A 21,131-nucleotide genomic window follows, 5' to 3' on the forward strand; every position below is an offset into this window, starting at 1 on the left:
AAAATGCAGTGAAATTGTAAGCTTCTTTTAACAAATTGTATTTCTACTGTAACAAATAATGAATAGCTAAATCCACAAACAACATTTCTGGAAATACTGGAGATTTTTACTACCTTTTAGAGTTCTATCACTGCTCAAAACTAATAATGAAAGCAGAAGGGAAAGGCACTAGAAGAGGGGCTCATAATACTTAGCACTTCATTCCAGCTGGAGTCACTGTATGAAATTACACAAAGATTTTCACGTTGGCCTCTGCTTATTTGAAAATTTTAAAAAGAAATCAACAATTCTTTTTTTGCCTTATATTTGCTATAGAAATTAGAGTTTGTGTACAACTACTCTCAAATCTGTAGAATTTTGGTTACTGCCATTATTCAGAAAGCGCCTTTTCCCTACTTGGGAATTATAAAAAATTTCTGAGGCACTTTTTTTTTTTCCGACTTGAAACAAGAAACTTTGTTATCAATGCCAGCTATGGAAGGTTTGTTAGGTGCACGTTCTGTCTTGTCTAGTTGCCCCCCCTTGGGAGCTCTGCCTGTAGGGTTACTGCAAAGCCAGAATCCACTTTTAGCTGGATACATTGCGTGTGGCTTAGCAGGGCTTTGTATACCTGTGTGACCTTTGCCCCACTGAAATTTGGGTGAGTTAACCTGGGTGAAACGTGAGGCTGCTGTGGCTTTATTGCCTGCTGTAACAAGTTAGTTCAGATGTCTGCATGATCCTGTACTCCTTGTGAAGACAAAACATTTTTTGTAAATAGTGATACCAATACCTGAGCAGAGACTGAACACAGGTGCACAACAACATTCATCCAAGTAGTTGATTGTGAAAACTTAAACTGAGTAAGTTTAGGTTTGTGAAACAAGAGTCTAGTGTCAAATGTTTATAGTAACTCCAGGAGCTGAAAAGACAGAGTGGCCAGGGGCAGTGAACAGCAAGAAGCATGCTTGGAGTAATGGGATGATAAATAGCAATAGAAACTTTACTTGGAATAAAAAGAAATGTTTTGTAACAGACAATCCTGTACATTTTATGGGGTAAGTGACTTCAGTAATACATTCACTTAACACGTTTAAGGAGAATGGAACAAAACTTCAGCACATATTTTATAGGCACCAGCAAGCATATTATGCAAATTATTTTTCTGATTCTAATTTTTATGACAATAGGAATTTAAAGCAGCAGGTTATGGAGAAAAGCTGGAAATTCAAGGACAATTTAAAACTGCTTATAAAAAAAAGTGGTGGTGAAAACCAAAGGACATTCGGAGGAATACATTTATTTGTATTAAATGGCCCACCCTTAATTCTAATTTTTTAAAAGCATTTCTGTCTCAGAAATTGGTGGCTGATAATTTTCTTTCATACTACCTAATTTTTGTCACATTCTACATGTAAGCAAGATAACGATGCATGCAGTAGTTTAAAACAAATGGTCCTTGTGTTCAGAGTGATCCATGCATTTATAATAAAATTAAATAGAAATCTTACTCTCTGTTGGCAACAGTGGAATCCAAAACATCCAGATTAAGAATGTGGTGAAAAGAGAAAAAGATAAGTAAACAGGTTATGAAAACAAATGTGGCAAGGAAGGATAGGAATGGGAGAGGAAATTCCACCAAAAAAGTGAAAGTAAAAGCAAGAAGTAAGAATTAGAATCAGAAGAGTAAATTTTTTTATATATATTTACACAACATCGAATGTCTTTCCATATATAAGATAAACAGCTATAAAATACATAACGGCTAGTCCTCCGAGCTCTCTGATGCTGTATTGTAAAAACTTAGGACAGCAAATTCTTAAAAAGGCAGTGTTACAGACAAGTAAATTGTTGTGTTTTAGGTTTTTCTAATGAAAATGACGTGCTTCCACCCGCGCTTACCCTAGTCCCTGCCATTTCTATCTTGGGAAATATCAATTTTTATTTTCTTTCTCCAGAATAAACCTAGCAGAAATGCATCAAACACTGAGTATTTGGGGAATTTTCCATAATTACCTATTATCCTTTTTCCAGTTACAGCTGCTTTAGGAAAACTGTAATGATTCTGAATTTACGGAACTTTCACTTATTTGAATTTTAGTGTTTTCATAGTTGTTCAACAGAAGCTGGTTACTTTCTTTCTCTAAGTCTATGGATTTTTACTCACCTCTTTTTCAGCAGGGCACTAAAATTAAACTCTCCACCTTCTTCATGTCCCTCGGCACTATATAGTAACAGAAAATGATAATTAGTTTTGGAAGGAAATGGGAATAACTTGTGAGACTATATCATTATGTAGGTGATATATTTTTGCATGGGAGTAGTAGATGGGTTTAGTATGACAGAATTTGCATTGGCATGGAAGGTGACTTAATTAGACTCTTTGTCTGTATTGGTCTTCATATAGGTTTAAGAAATATAATAAACTTGTATTTTTTCTTTATTGAAAAATATCAATGAATGATATTGAAAAATACCAATGGATGAAGTTGTACAGGTATTAGTTTGGTGGTCATATTGATCTGGAATGTATTCGTTATCATAGAGATGTAGCAGAAGCTTTCCTTTAGAATCATTAGTGCTTTTGGAAAGCTGTAGTTTCTGGAATGTGGATATTGTTTGCCATGGGGAACGGTATTTAACCAACCTTTTTGTGGGACTTCTTGCAATCTAAAATCACATTTTTTTCCTAGTATAATCCCAGCTGTAATTGTTTCTTAGGGCTCTTCAGACTCCAGAATTCATTGTACTGAAATTCATATACACGAAAAAGGTGTCACATCATTGGTGCTTGGGAGAGTGAAAGGAGAATTTCTGTGACCTGACTTTCATTCTGAGGTTCAGTGTGCTGTTGTTCAACAAGTATCATGGCAAGCAATGTTGTGAATAAATTGATTGATGAGAACGAGAAGCAACAAGCAGTTTTTTGAGGTGTAAATCTGTCTGTTACATATGGTGAACTCAGATGGAATGCAGTTATTTTTGGTGTTGTGAATCAAATGTGTTTTAGCTGTGCTTTTTAATATTTGAAGTACAGATCTACTGTGAAAACTTATTGTAAAGCCACTAAAATCACTTCTTTGGGTTTAATTCCTAAAAAAAAAAAAAAAATAATGCTTCAGGGATTTGATCTAAAAGTATTGGGAGTTACACTGGATAACTCCCATTCTGTCAGGATTTAGAAAGTCAAAATGGATTTTCTTTATCTCAGTCAGTCTCTCATCATCAATGTCCAGCTGCTCCTTGACATCTCTTGTTGTCTTGAGGATAAGAATAATGTGATGCTATCTCACAGCATTCAGATTCTTCCAGCAACAACACCTTATATTTAATTATTGTTTTATACATGGAAGTTGTTCTTCTCAGTTGTACTGAAAAGTGGTCGTGCTAGTGGTAGCCCATAATGTTGTCTCTGTTAATGCACAGTTCCTTCAGAGAAAATCAGTCTGTCTGTAGAAGTGTAAACCATAATGTCAGGAAAACTCAGTATTGCAGGAGTAAATATTTTTAGAAGTAAGAAAACAGCCTCAACATGTAAATGATGGGAATTCTAACAGTACTGTTCATAAAATAGAAGAGAAATGAGTACCAAACTTCTTGTGCTGCTTGACAATGCAAGGTTAGCAAGAATAAGTAACAATTTCAAATCAGCGTAATTTTGAACATGTTGTGAGAAGAGATCTTATTAAGAAAATACTGGGTTTACTTCTGTAATTACTTTCAAAATAGTACTGTACTGGTGAAAGGGATCATTTTCTGGGTATAACGCTCAAACAGAAAAGTATATTTTTGGTCACTTTGTTCCCTACTTTCAGAAGATTTTTACTGTTTGCAGGCATAAAATCTACATAAAAATCACAGGTATAATCCCAAATTTGAAATGGGCTTCTTGTGACCAAAGATTCAGTAAATCAGAATATACAGTTGAGAGAATAATTAGTCACCTTATTGCTTCCCAGGTGGTAGTTAAATCAGATTTTCAGGAAAGCCCAGCAATCAGTGTTTCGCTTTTCTGAAGAATAAGACCCTAATAATTGCTTTAACATGCATAGAGTTAAGTCTAATCTCAGAGTTCCTATTTTTGTTATGGTAGAGGACACTGGGACCAAAAGGGATAGGGTGGGAAATTTAATGATACTAGCATAAAGAATATGCCAGGAAACAACAGATTTTCGTGTACAAATGTGTTGGTACGTTTCTGTGAGCAATAGCAATTTTAGACAGGATGCGCTCATCAGAGAGCAAACCACAAAACGGAGCAGACATGCATATGATTTGAAGTTACTTTTTTTTCTTCTAACAGTGGTGAGATGCTACTTAGCAAACATGCATTTTCTGTAGATGAATCTGCCTCTCACAGAGCTATCAAACTACTCATTATTTATACTCATCTTACATTAATTTACTTGTATGCATTCATCTTATATAAATACTACATACTATAAACCATGATTTATTGGAAATTTAAGCTGCAGCTAGTTCCATGGCTTTTTTTTTTTCCTTTTCCTAAGCAGAGAGAGACAGTTCATTGTTAAAAATTAATTCGTCTGCTGACACAGAGAGTGGCTACCTGAGAAAGGCTGAAGTCATCCGTCTGCCCCCTCCTGCTAGGCTCCTGAGTGAGGGTATCAAAGACAAAGTTTCAGATTTAAACAGTTCAGTTCAAAATTTGCCTCCATTCTTCCAGACAAAACTGAAAAGCTGAACAGCCTGAAGCTGCTCACAGCGCACTCAGGCTGAAGTGGTTCTGAATGCTTTTAATTGGGCTAGCAAGGAAAGAAATTCTTGAGGCTTAATTTCACCACAGTGAAATAATACAATGCAGCTATGCACTGAGTGTACTGTATAATAGGCATGGCAGCGAGGCTGCTTTGCTACCCATGGATTGCACTGTAGATAAATTCTGCAAGCCTTTTTTAGTTCTTTCTGATAGAATGTTACACCACCTCACCCCCCACCCCCCATAAAAATAGCATCTTATCATTATAGGGAAAAACTCAAGGAATTGCCACAGATGATTCGTGTCCTGTGTTAGGGAAATAGATGTTGGAATATTCTTGGTCTGGTAACTTTGCAAAAATATATAAACGCTAAAACAGAAACTGAGTTACAGAAAGGGAGAAGAAATATTCATCCGTGAAAAAACACATTGTTAATGCCTAAATAATTAAAAAAACCCACAACTGATTTTGCAAATTTTACTAAAGAAGGGAACATTATTCCATTAAGTCATGTATCAATTCAGACAGTATTACAGATGTGGGGGAAAAAAGCCTTTTCCACACCAGTGCACAATACCTTGCAGTCTTTAATATCTAGAGACCTACATATATCTGAGTTTTTACACAGACACAGTATCATTGTCTTCATTCAATTAACTATACAACATGAAAACAAATGCAGTCAAAATGGTTGTATTAATGTTATCAGTGATATGATGCTTACAGAGCTCACGTCAACCTCCACTTTGTTTAGCAAATGTTTGTATTAAGGTACATGTATTTCTTTAAGCCAGACCAAATCAAGACTAGGCACTACACAGAATCTTTTCCTTTTCTGTTGGTCTACATCTAGAGTGCTCTTTACAAGTTTAGAAAAGAAGTTCTGAAGTTCTTGGTAGAATTATGCACATTATCAATTGGATAACTGAAGACAAGCATGATTGTTATGCTAGTACAGTCTAAACTCTCTTAGATGATTTCTAGTTGCACAGTATTTTAATAGAAATATTTTAATAGGAACATTTTCTTAGTAGACATCCCTATCTTTGTGCTTGTTTTTACAAAAGCTTTGCTTTTAGTTAGTTTTGTCTAGGAAAGTAATGAATCCCACATGGAAGTATAATCTGATCTACTTAAGTGTCTACTGTACATACTCACGTGCGTCGGAAGGCAGTGCGAATATCTAAGTCTCCAGTTATTGGTGCTTCTGATGTGACAAAAAGTGACAAACAAGAATGGGAGACTAAGTGAGAATAACGCAAAAATACAGTGCTATTTCTAAAGCTTTTCCTTTGCAGACTTTTTTCCTAAAGTTCTTACATTATAAATTGTGATCAATTACATCTTGCAAGATTGAAGCATCATCTTTAAACATGCAGTCTTCACTACTTAGCTTTCAACATCCAGTGTTTCATGTATAACTTAATTCTTTCTCATGCTTCTTCATAACCTGCAGCATGATGAACAATCTTCTCTTGTTTGTCAGTTCTCCTGCTGGTAAGCTTTAGTTTCAATACTAGCTTCACACTCTTAAGAAAACCACTGGATAGCAACTAAATATTATTACTACTAATAAATTGTAATATATCCTCTGAATGAAAGGTAAATTCCTGGTAATATGTAGAGATGTACAGAAACTCCATCAACGTTCTAAGCTTTGTTGGTATAAATAGGTATACTGCTACTACTGGGAGAAAAACTGTTCACAGTCATAGCTCCAAAGTCTTGTAAGTCCTACAGCCAACTAGCGAAACTTCAAAAATGAACACTACTAATTGAATAACATCAGTAAGCTTTTGTCTTTGCATATTAGTCTCATTAGTCACTGGGTGCAAGTTAATGTTACAGTCCCTTCAACAGAACTGCTGAAAGAGGAAACGGCCCAAACGTTCAGATAATTCAGGTGGTCTGTGCTTACACTGTTTTACCTAAACCCTTCCACACTAGGGGGAAATGGGTGCTAAAATGTACTTCCTTTTAAATTGCTGATAAGATCTGCAGTATAGCAGTTGAGGGTGGCACCATGTATTATGTAATATAAGTCATCTAACCTTAAAGCAATTTTATATAACAAGGTGCTTCTGCATGACTTAAATTTATCGAGGAAAAAGGAATTGATAATAGTGTTACATGTCTAAATTTTTCCATTTCTCCCCTTTTTTCTTTTCAAGTATCCATTTTTAGTACTAATTTTAGTCTAAACTTTTGCCAAAGTAAGAAAGGACCTCTCTTTGATTCTAGTGAAATTTTATGTCATGAAAGAACGGATCTGAACTCTGAATAAAGGCAGAGAAAAGTTGATTTGCATCTTTCTGTGTGCTTTCTTTAAGAGCATCACAGTTCTGACTTCAGTGATGTTCAAGTCTTCTAATGCTCTGTACCTCTGCCAACCCAGGCCAATCCTCATCTGTGGGCCTCTGTAAGCGTACCTGTAGCTCTCCAGGTCTACACTTCAGATCTATGCTTGTCTGGTAGCCACTTATACCAGAAAGAATTGTTGGTAGACATACAGGAAGAAAAAAATAACAAGTTGGCAGGAATTCATCTTACCATTGACTGTCAGGTTGAAATTAGAACTATCAAACTTGTCCTTGGTAGACACCTCACATCTGTACCCTCCTGCAAAAGTCATATTTGCCTCGATGATTTCCAATTCAAAGGTGTATACCTAGAACAGACACCAGCGACACAATTTCTAAGTTAGGGAATGAACAGTGAAATGGAGAGAGAGAATACAGCATAGTAAGGCATGGAAAGGCATAGGCAGGGGATGAAATGTGCCTCTCTGTCCTTTTAGAATTAAGAACCTCCTGAGCGTGTAACTCATTGCTGTCACAAAAATTGCATAGAGCCACCCGATTCAGTAGGGACAGCTAAAGAGTATTATCAGAACAGGTCTTCCAGGGAATACGACGTTATATTAGCAAACTCTGCTGGTGTACTGGTGTGTGCAGTCATCATATACAGTAGTTGTATGTACACTGGAAACCAGGGCAGAGCTTTCATTAATCAAATACAGCCTCTACCCAGAATGTATACGATACATTTAAAAATTCAGCAAAAGGAGTGGCTAATGTGAGCAAGTCTGTTCTGTTCCATCCAGGAGAGGGTAGTAGTGTTTCACATACCACACAGGCTTGAGAAGTCATGGTACAGACTATCTTGTATTCCTGATTTATGTTATTTTCAAATGTATTTGTGGTACAGTTGGATCTTACTCAGGTATTTAAAGTAGTGTAGACAATGCAAGACAAGAATAAATTCCAACACTAGTAGCTGAATGCTTGATGTACTAAACCCAGGATAGACCATACTCAAAGATTGGTCTGATTTATTGTTTTCTCTTAAACATAACAGGTATCTATTACTTGAGAGGAAGATGGAGGGAATTCTGCAGTAGATGCAAAAACTACTCCCCTAGTCCTACAGGAATGAGAAAATCTCATTTCATTGTAGATAATGTGTACAAGAGTCTCTATGTAGTGCTTGTCTCTTGCCTGCATGGTCAAAACAAGACCTCTATGCATAAGTATAGCATTGTGTGTAGCTTTGGGTACCTTAATATCCAAATATTCCTGTCTTTTCCTCAGATTAAAGATTAGTATCCAGAAGATGGAGAACCTTACTCTGCCTATTGTACCTTGTTATTTCGATCATAATTGTCATGTAGCTGGAGGTGTTGCCCCACTTTGCTTCCCAGGTCCATCCACTTTCCTTTGAACCACTTCACTGATGGTTTCTTCAGCAGGCTCTCACCTGCCACTTTGGCAGTGAATGTGATGTTTCCACCTTGTAAGGGAAGTAGGTTAAAATAAGATTATGAAGTGTTTAATTTATCTGTTATATCACTGCTGTCATCCTGTACACTGAGAGCTAAATAGTCAAGCAACAGGTGCAGTTTACAAACATCATTTGACTCACACTTTGTACTCACCAACAGTAACTTCTCCATCCTGGGGTCGTGTCACAAAGAGCCCAATAGGGTCTAGAGGCTCTTCTGGGTGAGTCCCAGCAGGTGCAACTGAAATAAACATCAGAATTACTGCTTAGAACTTTCTGCATCAGCTTCTGTTACAGCCTGTATAGTGAATTTGTTAAGTAATTTCAAAATATCTCAATGTGTTTCTTCAGTCTCTGAGATTTCTTCTTCTTTATTGTCTATCATTATCACTAGTGGTCTGCTTTGAGCTCCCGTCCCTACCTCACTGACTCTAAGGAGTCCATGTTCCCGTTCTTCCCTTCTGTTAATGAACCAGACTTGGTTAACAGTGTTAATTCTCTATTACCTTCTGTGTTTTGGCTGCTTTCTACTGGTGGAGCAGGTGGCGCTGGGGCAGCTGGGGCTGGAGCAGCTTCAGCAGGAGTGACTGTCTCACTCTTTTCTGGAAATGAATGTAAGCCAAGATTAGAGAAAGTCATGTTTTACTTCCTTTCTGAAGAATTTTTTTAAAAGAACAGCTTTTAACATATGTTGGGACATGCAGAGGGATTAGCTGTCATTTTCTAGCACTTTGAGGATGTGCTGGAAGCAGAAGGGGCCTACTGAAGCTGGATTTTTAAATTGTATAGTCTTGATGTGTAAAAAGTTGTCAGCTGATGAATAACACTGTTGTTTGATGTTAACATCAGTGATCTAAATAGGAAAGGTAATAAAAAATGACACAGTTATTATTTTTGTAAACAATTTGCTTATTCATGAGATTTTGTTTAACTGCTGTTGGAATGTAATGTTCCAAATGCTACTGCTGTGTGCAGCTTGAGTAAAGCTCTAGACACTGCCGGTAATCGATATGGAGAAAGTATTTAAAAAATCCGTCTATCGTTTCTTCCCCTGGCTTATGGTATTTTATGGCCTCTCAGTTAAACAATGACCTCACAGACAAATTCAGGCAAATGCATTTGGCACAATAGAGAAGATAGAAATGTACGAAAAGGGAGTAGGAGTGAGCAACTGGGACAGATGGAGGGAGGTAGAATTTCTTGAAACAGATCAGTTGCAGCAAGATTTGTTGGGGTTTTTTTTCCATAGGTGGTAGAGCCACTTCCAAAGGGTCTCGCCTACCTCTCACACAAGTCCTGCATGCAGTTTCCCGGCTATTTGCACGGTTTTTAACACCAGGGATTTCTGGCCCTGTTGTGCTTTGTGATGAATAATTTGAGTGGCTCCTCTGCCACAAAGGGAGGGGGCTCTGTCTGGGCATGTTAGGGGCCATTTTCCTTTCCTTTCCTTTGATAATGAAGAGCCAGAAATATTATTGTTAAAATAATAATGGGTAATCCAGTTACTCTTTAAAAATCTCATCTTAGTAAGGTCTGGAAAGCAAGATAGTGTCTGCAAACATATGAACATGAGCCAACCCTGCTCTCAGAAAATTTATACTTTTTTCCCTAAACTGTATTTGTGTCTTGAAAGAAACGTGTGATTTAAAATTGATATTATTTTAATACTTAAGTATTAAATTCTACCACTTTTATTGTTAGAAGGTATCCCGTTGGATCTTGTCCAAATAAATTTCAATTTCAGTAAAAAATTAATTTTTACTGGAAAGAACTAAACATTATTCTACCTAATGCAGTGTAGATGCTCTCACAACTTGGTTGTGTAGCTGTTTAGAAGAGGCTTATTATGAGGCTTTATATATGTATATATATAAGGCCAATATATAATGTATAAGGAAAATTATCTCTCCTTTGGCATCATGATATCTCCATCCCTGATGTGAGCTTGTCAGAGGTGTCTTGTTTTTAGGTGATGATTACACCTCCAAATTCAGTAACTCTGTTATTTGTAAACTGTCTGCCTGTAGCAGGGTCTACCTGGAACTAACCTGAAAGAAAATGAGGAAGATATAACTAGTATAATATGTACCTGTTTTACTTTCAGGATGAGGTAGTCAGCAGGGTTATACTTTCATATGCTCTGACAGCTGTTAAATTGTAGGATTTTCCTTTCCTCATAACCTGTCATGCACTGTCTTTTTATCTGGAACAGGATGTCTTGTCCCCTGTTAAATATTCACCAGTATCTTTTCAGCTGACCAGAAGATCTCACTACCAGCATGTTGCTAGAATAAACAAGTGGTAGCAAAGGAGAGGAGGCAAGATAAACAATTGGAGTTTAAGGCTTTTCACCAAAATAAATAGGGAAAATTAAAGTACCAGAAGTGGTAAGTGGGGACCATTTTGGAGGGGGGAAAAAGGGATCAGGAAGGTCAACATGATCCAAAAAATGAGTGATTTCATCTATCCTCAGCATCTTCAGGCATTTTTCATGAGAAAATTCCAGACAATTTGGGTCTTTATAGATTTTTCCCAGGAAAGGCCTGGGGAAGTTTTTCAATTTCCCATGTAACTGATCTTTTAATGCATACAGAGGCAGTATAGGTGATACGCAAATAACAAAAAGGTTACTCTTTGTATTTAAGTCCCTCTTGAAACATGCATTTTTATTGGCAGGTGATTTTGAGACAATTTCAAGGAACCTATGAGTTCCTAAAAACATTACAGCATGTTTTTTGCAAATTGTAACAATTTTGTATTTAAATAAAATAATCTAAAAGAATTAAAATACCAGGCCTAAGATGCAGGCCCCTTAGTTTAGGTCAGGTTAGGTAAAACTGGCTTTGCTTTGCTCTTCAATAGTTAAGATGAAGAGCTTGACAGAGAATTCTGAAGTCATGCATTGGGATTTCCTCTGTGATCTCTGCTGTGTGGATTTCTGACATCTGGAAATTGGTGCCTTAGCCACAGGAAATGTATTCCTCAGCTTAATATTAATGAGCAGCTTCAAATAATAGGGAGGTTTTACAGGGCTAAAGGTAGGCTGATTTCCATGGGCCTTTCATGAAGGTTGTATGTTGGGCTGCAAATACCGATAAACTGCCAGTTGCTTAGGGAACGCTGTACCTGGTTCCTTGACCTTGAGTTCAAATTTGACCTTGGAACTTCCAGCTATTACAGCATATATCACATCATCTTCTTTTCCTACATTATTGATCGTCAGTGAATGCTTGTTTCCTTCTGCCTTGATGACATATTTCTCACTTTCAGTAATTTCTGTGCCAGCTCGCTGCCACTTCACCTTGATGCCAGCTTTTTCTGTTTCTGCTTCAAACACAGCTGTGCTTCCGGCTGTCACCTCTGTTGTCTTCGGCTTCTTGGTAAATGCAGAAACTAAAAAAAGAGAGAGAGGCTCGCTAAAATCTGTTTTGCAATTGCGGCATATCTGGTGTAGTCAGCTGTTGTGGCTGCAACAGCTGTCTCCTTTCTGTCCCATCTGCCCATGCAAGATATAAATTATAACACTTTCCACCGAGAAGTTGTGGAATTGTCTTTTGAGTTTACAAAGTTTATCTCTGGCTGAGGTGTCATATCTTCTCCATATTGTCATGAAATAAAATGGAATGGTTAGCAAACTCATCTCACTGTCCATCTTCCTCTTTCTTTCCCCCCATAATGAGCTCTGATTTTTCATAAGTGAATGTTTTGATTTATGACAAGATGGCACGATATGTATGCTTACATATCAAGTTCTCTACATTAATTTGCCATGCAGTTTTATTTAGAAATATTAATTCTGTCATAACAGTTGCTTAATACAGTTGTTAAATAGGATCAGGATCTGATCCTTCAACAAAAGTGCAGTTTGTGCAGTAACCTGCATCCTAATATACCACAATGAATGGGTGGTTCATCTTTAGACCTTCTGTTTGGACTGATCAGGGCTTTAGTGGAAAGAGATGCATTCTCCTATGATGGCCCTTGTAATTTTATCCCAGCTAAAATAAGAGTTGTTGTTTGCATTCAAATATTTATTCAGCATTAAAATACTTGCCTATGTAGCAGTCTACAGCAAATAGTTTTATAATTAATTACAAAGTGGATCAAAATATTTCCTCTGTGTGCCAAAGAGTACTTATGATGCTTATAAAGAGAATTAATGAAATTAATAATATATGGGGTGAACAGGCATACATCAAATGATGTTTTGGTTCATATGTAATCAAAGTAGCACAACAAACAGGAATTTGGAAAGCAAGCAATTTATCATGATTTCAGTCCATAAGTATCCTAAACTTTCTCAAGATTAGAATTTAATAAGGTAACTTATTTTAGTAATTTCTTTGTCCTGATTTATTTATTTAGATTTATTCAACTTTATTTTGAAATAAGTTTTTCATTTTATGCTCATGTTTTGGTCTTAATGGAATCTGTTATCTTTTTGCTAATTGCAATAAGCTATGTTAATGTATAAAAATACCAGTAATTAACATTGATTCATACACTGAATGTCTTTTGTGCATCATTATGTCATCTTTTTACTGACTTAGCCCTGCATAACCAAGCTTTTATAAAATATTAGTAATTCCATCACATTTAATTGTATCTGTCACCTCTGTGGCAAATTGTCTATGGCTCTCCTACTGGGCAGCAAAAAGAACTCCTCCAAATACCACAACAGTGGTTATAATTAGCTTTAGACTCTTGATTCTGCTTTATAAAAATGAAAGGAATATGGCATGGAAATATTTTAAAATAAACAGTTTATATTCATGTTCAAACAGGTGCTTTAGCTAATATAAATGTTATATGACTAATAATACCATCTGTTCATTGCACAAAATCTCTATTTCTGTAGCATGTCCTCAGACTGCATAAATTAATTGACCTCAGTGGAGTTACATCTGCAAAGATTTCATCTGATGGCTTTTGGACTTTAGTCTAATCTCACAGTTCATGTTTCTTGCATTGTTTTGCAAAGGATTCAAAGCTGCTTAAACATCAATTAAAGTATCAATTACAAATACCTTGAGAATTTATTACCTGTTGTATTTTGCCTGCTTCTGTTATATGAAAAACCTGAAGTACATTTTTCTCTTTCTTTTTTCTTTTTTCCCCACATTTTATGTATTTGATGAAAAAACTGTTTTGGTTTGCACTGAGCCTATAGCAGCCTTGAATAAGCTCCTGTTGTACTCTTCTGCTTGCTTTTCTTCCATGTTAAGATGTAAGTGCGTTAAATTTCTTCTGGGAGTGGATGTCCCTGTGTGCTTTCATTTGATTTTTTTCTAACCTCAGTCCTGTAAGTGGGGTAATTGTTTTTAAACAGAATATAGTGCTGTGTAGAATATAGGGTGCTCTACTATAGCGTTAATACTCAAATGCCTGTTATCAGTTGCACTTCTTTTGATATAGTATTGCACTTCAGTAAATAACGCAGCAGGGTATGATTTGTTGCAGTGTATTGTGAATAATTGCGGAAGAGTTACTGTGGGCAGCAGGTTTGATGGACAGAATTCAAAAGACATAAAGGTGGCCAAGCTACTGCACGGTGGGGAGCTAGGCCAGTTCTTGAACCCACTCCTGAAATACCTACTAGCTGGCTTCTTTCCCTGTGATGCCAGAGATATAGCAGCAAAAAGGCATGTTTTTTTGTTTCTGAGTGCTATCATCATCACTCTCCTATTTAAGCACAAAAAAATCTATAAATATATTAATTACTTAACAGCAATGTGATCTGTAAAGGTTCCAGCCTACAAATGGCAGGGTTTCAAGACATACGTACTTGGAAGTAACTCCGATCTGCTGCACACCCTGCAAAGTGATTAGGTTTCTTACATTTACTTTAGATGACTCAACAAAAACAGATTGTTAGCCGGAACTACATGCGCAGTGAGTAATCTACATGACCACGTATTTCTGACTTTTGGGAAATCTAGATACATATGTAGAAGTTTACAAGTAAGTCTCCTTGTCTTTTTTTCCCCCCCTACTCTCTCTCTCTCTCTCCTCCTTTCCTGCCAAAAGATTCATTTCAGACCCAACTGAAAAGGATTGTGAGTACTTTCACTAAAGCATAATATTGGAAAAGCCAAAAATCTCCCATTAGAATAAAGGCCTGCAAGAACAGTTGTTGAGGACCTACTTTTTCACAGGTAAAGGAGACTCTTATGGGTCATTTTCCTGCACTTGAGATGCAGAGTCAGTGGGCGACAGTGTCCAAAGTAGTGTCTCTGTATCAGTCTGTATTCCCTTCCATCTTTCTTGGCTCATGTTTGCAAAAGAAAAGTAGTGAAGTATGGCTGGAGATTTTACAGGATATTACTTTGTTGCAGAAGAGATTGCTCAACAAGCATGTGAAGAGAATGCCATCATTTTTCCTTCTGGAGGTGAAATGGGCTACTTAAACAGAATTGAGTAATCAGCTATTCCTGGTCTCCCTCTCTGTGGCTGCTACTTCAAGTACCACTTAAATCCAAGTTCACCAGCAGATGTTTTTTTCATGTGTGGTTATACCAATCTAATCTAGCTATTTCCTCATTAGGAATGTTCCTAAACGCCACCAGTCAAAACTTCTTGTCTGTCCTGAGAATCAGGCTTTTGCTTGCTTTCATCAGAAACACATTCCCAAGTTGGCAATCTCTCTCACTTCCAAACTTGGCTTCCACCCAGATACGCCCCTCTGAGTTCCATATATCCATCCCATACTCAAAACACGCTTGGATACGACCACTACCATCAGGCTGTGGAAAACACGATGACTGTGCCACCTCTCATGTGATGCTGTGGAATGTCTTGCAGCTCTTGTGCCTGTCAGGCACTGACAGATCTCAGGCACTATCGCATGTTTATCCAGACTCCGGTTGAACATGCACTTAGGAGCCATCGGGCTGGGGCACCTGATGACCAAGTAGCCCATGTCCTCTGCCACTCACTTCGTTAACTCTCTGCTTCCCAACAGATTCTAACCCACCCTGCACAAAGCGAGAGAAAGGTGACGTTGGTACTAATGTACTATAGCGATTCTGGAGAGAGGGCAGAGATGCACATGAGTTACCAGTGCTGATGATGACAGGAGTTACTGAAGGGAAGGAGGGCGATAGGTGCTCTGTGTGTGTTTTGTGGGGTTGGAATTGGAATTGCTTTTGTTAACACGGGGAGGTAAGAGAGACATGGAGCTAATGAAAGAAAATGAGGCTAGAGCCACTGTGTACTAACCCATTTCTCAGCACTTCTCATATCCCAGACCTTCCTAATCACTTCTAGCTTCCATAATGCAAAGAACTTCATAAGACATCCGAGTAATGTAAACCAGCAAATTTCTAGCCCTGGCAGAAGAGGAAGCAGGCTGCACATGGTCTGCAATAAGTCTTGCGAAAAAACTTCTTGGTGGCTAATTACTGCTGCTACCCGAAGCTGCAGGCAGCACCCATCCTTTAAGTCTTATAACACCTGGAGATGTACACATCAGCTGTACAGTTGTGTATGTTACACGACTTAACAGCTTCAATAGTAATAAAAAGCTCTATTTGGAGGTCCATGATCAGATTGCCTTTTGATCATAATTTATTAATAACTCTTTCAATCAGGAGGCTAAATAAATATAAAATATATTTGATTTTAGCCAAACTAAACTAGAATGAAATAATTTAAGTTCCAATCACAGTTCACCTAAATAAAGTAATAAAACTGGTGTTCTGCCTTCTTACTGCTGCCATTTATTAAATCTTCATACTAGCACCTTCTTGCTTTCTCCCTCACTTGCTGACCTGCTTTGAAGCAATGTCCTTCTCACATCCACTGTCAAGCTAGTTTGCTATTCTGCTTCAAAGCTTTTTCACACTCTCCTGTACAAAAACCTAGAAAATGGCTAAACTAATACCCAGGTCACTATCTATTGTACTAATCATCATGATTTCCTTTTTTTCTTTTGTTGAACAATGTATGTGTTTACTGGGCTTTCATTTTGTAAGTGTTTTGAGGCAGAGACTGTTTTTCTGTTGTCTCTGTACAGCATCAAATTGTTAGTAAGCAGCTACCAAGTACTATTGTATCCCTAATTAAAAAAAAAAAGTTAGTATTAGAAGCTAAAAGAGACATTCCAATTTGATTATTGCCAGAAAAAATGGAGGTGAGATGTATGTTAAAATAATGTTTAAATAACTGGAATAATTTCAATTCCTAATTGTATTCTTTAAATAATTTGGCTTGCTAAGAATCACAAGCATTAGGTGGAAAACTTTTCCTCAAATCACTGAATTTCGAAGTATGTGTGTTGTGAAATGAGAGCGAGGAAGAAGTGTGGATTCCACAAAAGTGATTTTAACTAGATAGAGTGACAGAGGAGAGCCATTCTCCTGATTTTCATTTCATCATGCTCTTCAGAGTGGTGCCTCTGACTTCAGCTCTTCATCGTTCATTATTTCTGATATGTACACGGAGGAGAGGGCGATAAGTACTTGAGAAGAATGTGTGTTAGATAAGGCTTTCAAATTATATTTCTGCTTTTCTGAAATAAAAACTGTTAAAGATATAAATGTTTCAGGAGAATCAAATGTATCTGGTTGAATGCACATGCAACAAACTCCAGCAGAAATCTGTGATGAGCATGAGAAAAAAAAAAGTCACAGTTTTTTTGCCCACAAAGTTATCTTACTGCATATTCTGTGTATTTGGTATTAAAATACGTATCTGGCCAATGTATTTCATTAATATTGCAAAAGTAATATTAACATTTGGAATTCCTTAATTTGTTAAGACTTCATGTTGAAAATTTATCTTTGCTTTAGTAGTTACACTTGGCATCTACTTTTCTGTTTATACCATTTGCTCTTCCATGGAGTTAAAAGCCAAACTGTGCATAAGCAACTTCAGTCACAGAGCTTCTAAATTCCTTGCTGAGGAACTATATAAAGATGCTCTGCATTCCTCGGTCAGGACCTAAGTGGCTTCTTGCAATTACAAGCTTAATCATTCCGTGATCCAAAAGCTATTGAACTACTCAATCTTATCATTCCCTTGCCTACTTCAGCAGCTGAGATTGTAAATTCCTGTAACATGAGCAACAGGCGAGAAATAGTTTCACTGAGCAGTCACCTCTCTCTCTATGCATTCATCATACTTTCTGTGAAATGGGGATAATAATGTTCAGATTATTCTGAATTCTTTGAATCTTAACTTACAAAAGAGGAAGATATATCTATATGATTTATTATTATTTATTTTTGCATTACTGCAGTTTAATGCAAAAGTTCATTATCATGGAGCAGTACTTTACAGTGCTAAGTGCTTGCAAATGTAAACCAATGAGCTTATATTCAGACTAAAATTCTACAGTTTACTCTTCATTATGCAACATTGATTATTAATATTAACACCAAAAGCCTCTGTGGACTTACAGGCCAGGTTATTTATAAACCCTTGGTGAAATTTCTTAACCTGAACTGCAAAATTTAAACTCAATCTATAAAATAAGTGAGTAAAAATTGACTGATTTTCAGAGAAAGTAGTATCAGACTTCTTTTCCAGATATAATAATGCACATGTTTCCCATTGAGTCCCATTTATCTGCTAAATTTGGTGTTTAGAAGGTCAGCTGTTTCCTCAAAATGTCACAAAATATTGTTAGGGAAATGCTTGGGGTTTTTTTAACCTTTCTGAATTTTTACATCAAAAAATGTGATCCAATCATTCCAAAAAGTGACCCTTCGAACAAGTATTAACTATGAAACGTTTAAATCAAAGGAGAACAACATAAAGATTCTGCAACAGAAGCCTGCAAAAAGTGATGCTTTTCAATGTTTGATTGTTCTGACACTAAATTACTACAGATGTTCTAAATCCTGTTGCTCTTGGGGAGTGAATAGATTTTCTGGAAAGCTAAGACGGTTCTCTTGGTATCTTTTAAATAAATAAGGCTGTGCCTTATCCTGAAGTATTTTAGTTGGACAACTTAGAGTGCAAGAGTGTTTCTTGGGAAATCTACTTCACTGTTTTAGTTTTTGTGGTTTGTTGTGGTGGTTGTTTTTTTTTTTTTGGTGTCTGTTCTTTTTTTTTTAAGAAAAAACATGTTGAAAGGTTTGTTAAAACAGCAGATATAAGCAGAAGATCTCTGATGATTCTCTGGCATGAAGCATATTCCTTTACCTATTATACACCTTATGCCCAAATTTCAGTAATACAGGCTAAAGATCTCTAAATAATAAAGGGTTCTTGAGCGTTTTAATGGTAATGTTTGTGAAAGGCAGGAATCATGATTTGTCCAAGTATGAATAGCTAGATAATTATTCAGCCCTCCTGAGATTGTGCTGAACATTATCTCATCTTGAAATGGCTTGAACTATATAAACAACATGAAACAGAAACCCAAAGATATTAACGTCTCTCTGGGGAGAATGAGAAGATCCCCTCTAGAAGTTACGGGGCATGTGACTGCGCTGTCTCCGTCAGAGTGGGTAATAAGAGCTTTTCCTCCCCCTGCTGCGATAATCACAGTGTTTGGGCTGGTTTGTCTGCAAGGATTGTGTAAGACTAGTCATGCTGGACACCTGTTACATTACTCTGGAGAAAGAAGCCGGAATAGAATTTCTCTTCACTGTTACCTAGCAAAGGTGGGCGTCTTCACAAACAGACTTGCCTCTCATCCACGGAGACTGAAAATGTTAATGTAAAGGCAGTTAAACCATTAGAAATCAAAAGGCACAATGCCTAGGTGATCACGCTGTCAAATTTCACCTACTCTCTCATATTTCTTTTTGCTAGCATTGTCAATCAGAAGAGTTAGACGTTTCAGTAAATCTAAAAAATTGAGTGACTTTAAATATAGAATATGATTATGAATGTCTTATTTTTGGGGTGATTGATGGACGTTTACAGCTTATATTTTCAAAGTTTCACTACAATCACAAGGTCTGGTATATACATCTTTTTGATACACCATTCTACTATCTGATTTCAGAAATTGCGGCTTTAAGAACATGAAATGATGTTATAGTTGTGATAAAACTGAAGAATTGGTGATACTGCTGTTGCTTTAGAGTAATATAGAAGGAACATAAAGAATCTTTCTGGGAGTTAATCATGCTTTAGTGCTTTGCAGTTCTTAATGGGAGATACGGGCTGCATTAGTAGTCTGCCTCTGGTGGTGGTTAATTCCAAATATTTTGGCCAAATTGACAGTTTTTAACAAGTTCTTGTTCTTTTCTTCTGGTGACCACAGGAGACTTTTCCATCAACCAGCCTAACAGGAGACCAATGTCTGTTCAGTTCTTTGCAAAGCACAAAGGCCTACATTAATAAGTATCAACAGCAGGATACTGCACGTTATTAAAAAAGCCTGCACCTTGTACGGTACAGCCAGGTAGCAGTGATTCTGGGTATCAGATTCTGGAATCAGTGAACTGAGAACTCTAAAAGTGAAGAATCCTGGATTTAGTACCCTTTTCTCCAGCCCTGGGTATTGGTTATGTGCACACTTTTTAAACAATCGTAACTTTAGCTTTTGACAACTTTTCTCCCAAACTTAACTGCAGACACAAAGTGCTCCTGAGACATCTTTCTCTACCCACACACAGGTGTCCTGAAGCTAAACTCGCCCTGCCTCTGCTTCCCGGGCTCTCTTCTTCTTTCTCAGACGAACAGATTCACTGAACCTTACACCCCATCCTAGGCCTCCTCTTCTTTCCTATGTGGGCAGCCTCTGAGTCATTCCTTATTTCTCAGTTTTAAATTAGAACTTTCCTCAGTTTGAAATCTTTGATGTTTTTCTAGTGGGGCAGGACTTGCACTGGGCCCTGTGGCCCTGGCTTTCTGAAAATGGCAAGTTATCTTCTGGCTAGAGGGGAAATGATGGAGAAGGGTAAGTGAAAAGAAATACACATAGGTTCTTTACAGTACAGTGTCTTCTTTTTTCCTAGACCTCTACTGTCACTGGCTGGAAGAACTAGAAAGAATAAGCTCTGAACCAGGTGCCATTTGATTAATTTTCGGAGATTTCATAACAACAAATACCATCAAATATTGCTGATAACACTTCCTCAAAATTATCAGAGAAAAAAGCCAGAACAAAAGCAGGCGAAGTTTATACTGCCTAACTGCCCAAGAGACAGACTACAAGCTTTTTTCAGAGTCCTAAAGGTGACTGGGAAAGAAAACAAGAAATTAAAAGAATCTGAGAATGAAATGCATTTCACCTCTATTCTTTCATCATCCAAAGTCTCTTCAGAAAATTCTGTGGCTGAGGGTTGCCAAATTACTTACTGATTTCTCTGCAAGATGCAAGATCACTCAACATCTCTTATAACTTCATAAAATACTATTTTTTCCCTTTTTTTTTTTTTTTTTTTTTTTTCACTGAGGCATCTCATTTCTCCAGCATACAAAAGCTACTCGCATTTTTCTCTGTCAAGCTGTTCTTAAGTTTTGTCTGTCAGTTATCATCCTTACCTGTTTTCTTTACAGGCTCTGGCATTTTCACTTTGTTTCTGATGAAGCTCCCAGTTGTGTCTAGAAAGCCGGGTGCAAATTAAAAAGGAATGAGACTCCAGGGCTTTTGAGACCCTCTAAAGAAACACTCGGTGGAAGCCCCTATCCTGCTCCTCCCCCTTGATCCCCCACTGTTGTCAACTACGGCACCTTATCAACAGCAGGGCA

The 21,131-nt window shown here is 37.1% G+C and overlaps 1 protein-coding gene across 1 annotated transcript in view; it reads right to left on the reverse strand.

Moving 5' to 3' along the window:
• Positions 1-15,399, reverse strand: part of MYBPC3 (myosin binding protein C3) — a gene marked incomplete at its 5' end in the record, with an annotated part of 58,555 nt that extends 43,156 nt beyond the window's left edge. Inside the window, 9 exons of the mRNA XM_080394948.1 lie at positions 2,147-2,203; positions 4,550-4,594; positions 5,859-5,907; positions 7,251-7,368; positions 8,341-8,489; positions 8,635-8,721; positions 8,987-9,082; positions 11,607-11,925; positions 15,217-15,399. Of these exons, the coding sequence (XP_080251074.1) occupies positions 2,147-2,203; positions 4,550-4,594; positions 5,859-5,907; positions 7,251-7,368; positions 8,341-8,489; positions 8,635-8,721; positions 8,987-9,082; positions 11,607-11,925; positions 15,217-15,399 (1,103 nt within the window). The remainder of the gene's footprint in view (positions 1-2,146; positions 2,204-4,549; positions 4,595-5,858; positions 5,908-7,250; positions 7,369-8,340; positions 8,490-8,634; positions 8,722-8,986; positions 9,083-11,606; positions 11,926-15,216) is intronic.
• Positions 15,400-21,131: the final 5,732 nt, after the last annotated feature.

This window comes from Falco punctatus, assembly GCF_963210335.1.
Source record: "Falco punctatus genome assembly, chromosome: 7".
Lineage (NCBI taxonomy): Eukaryota > Metazoa > Chordata > Aves > Falconiformes > Falconidae > Falco > Falco punctatus.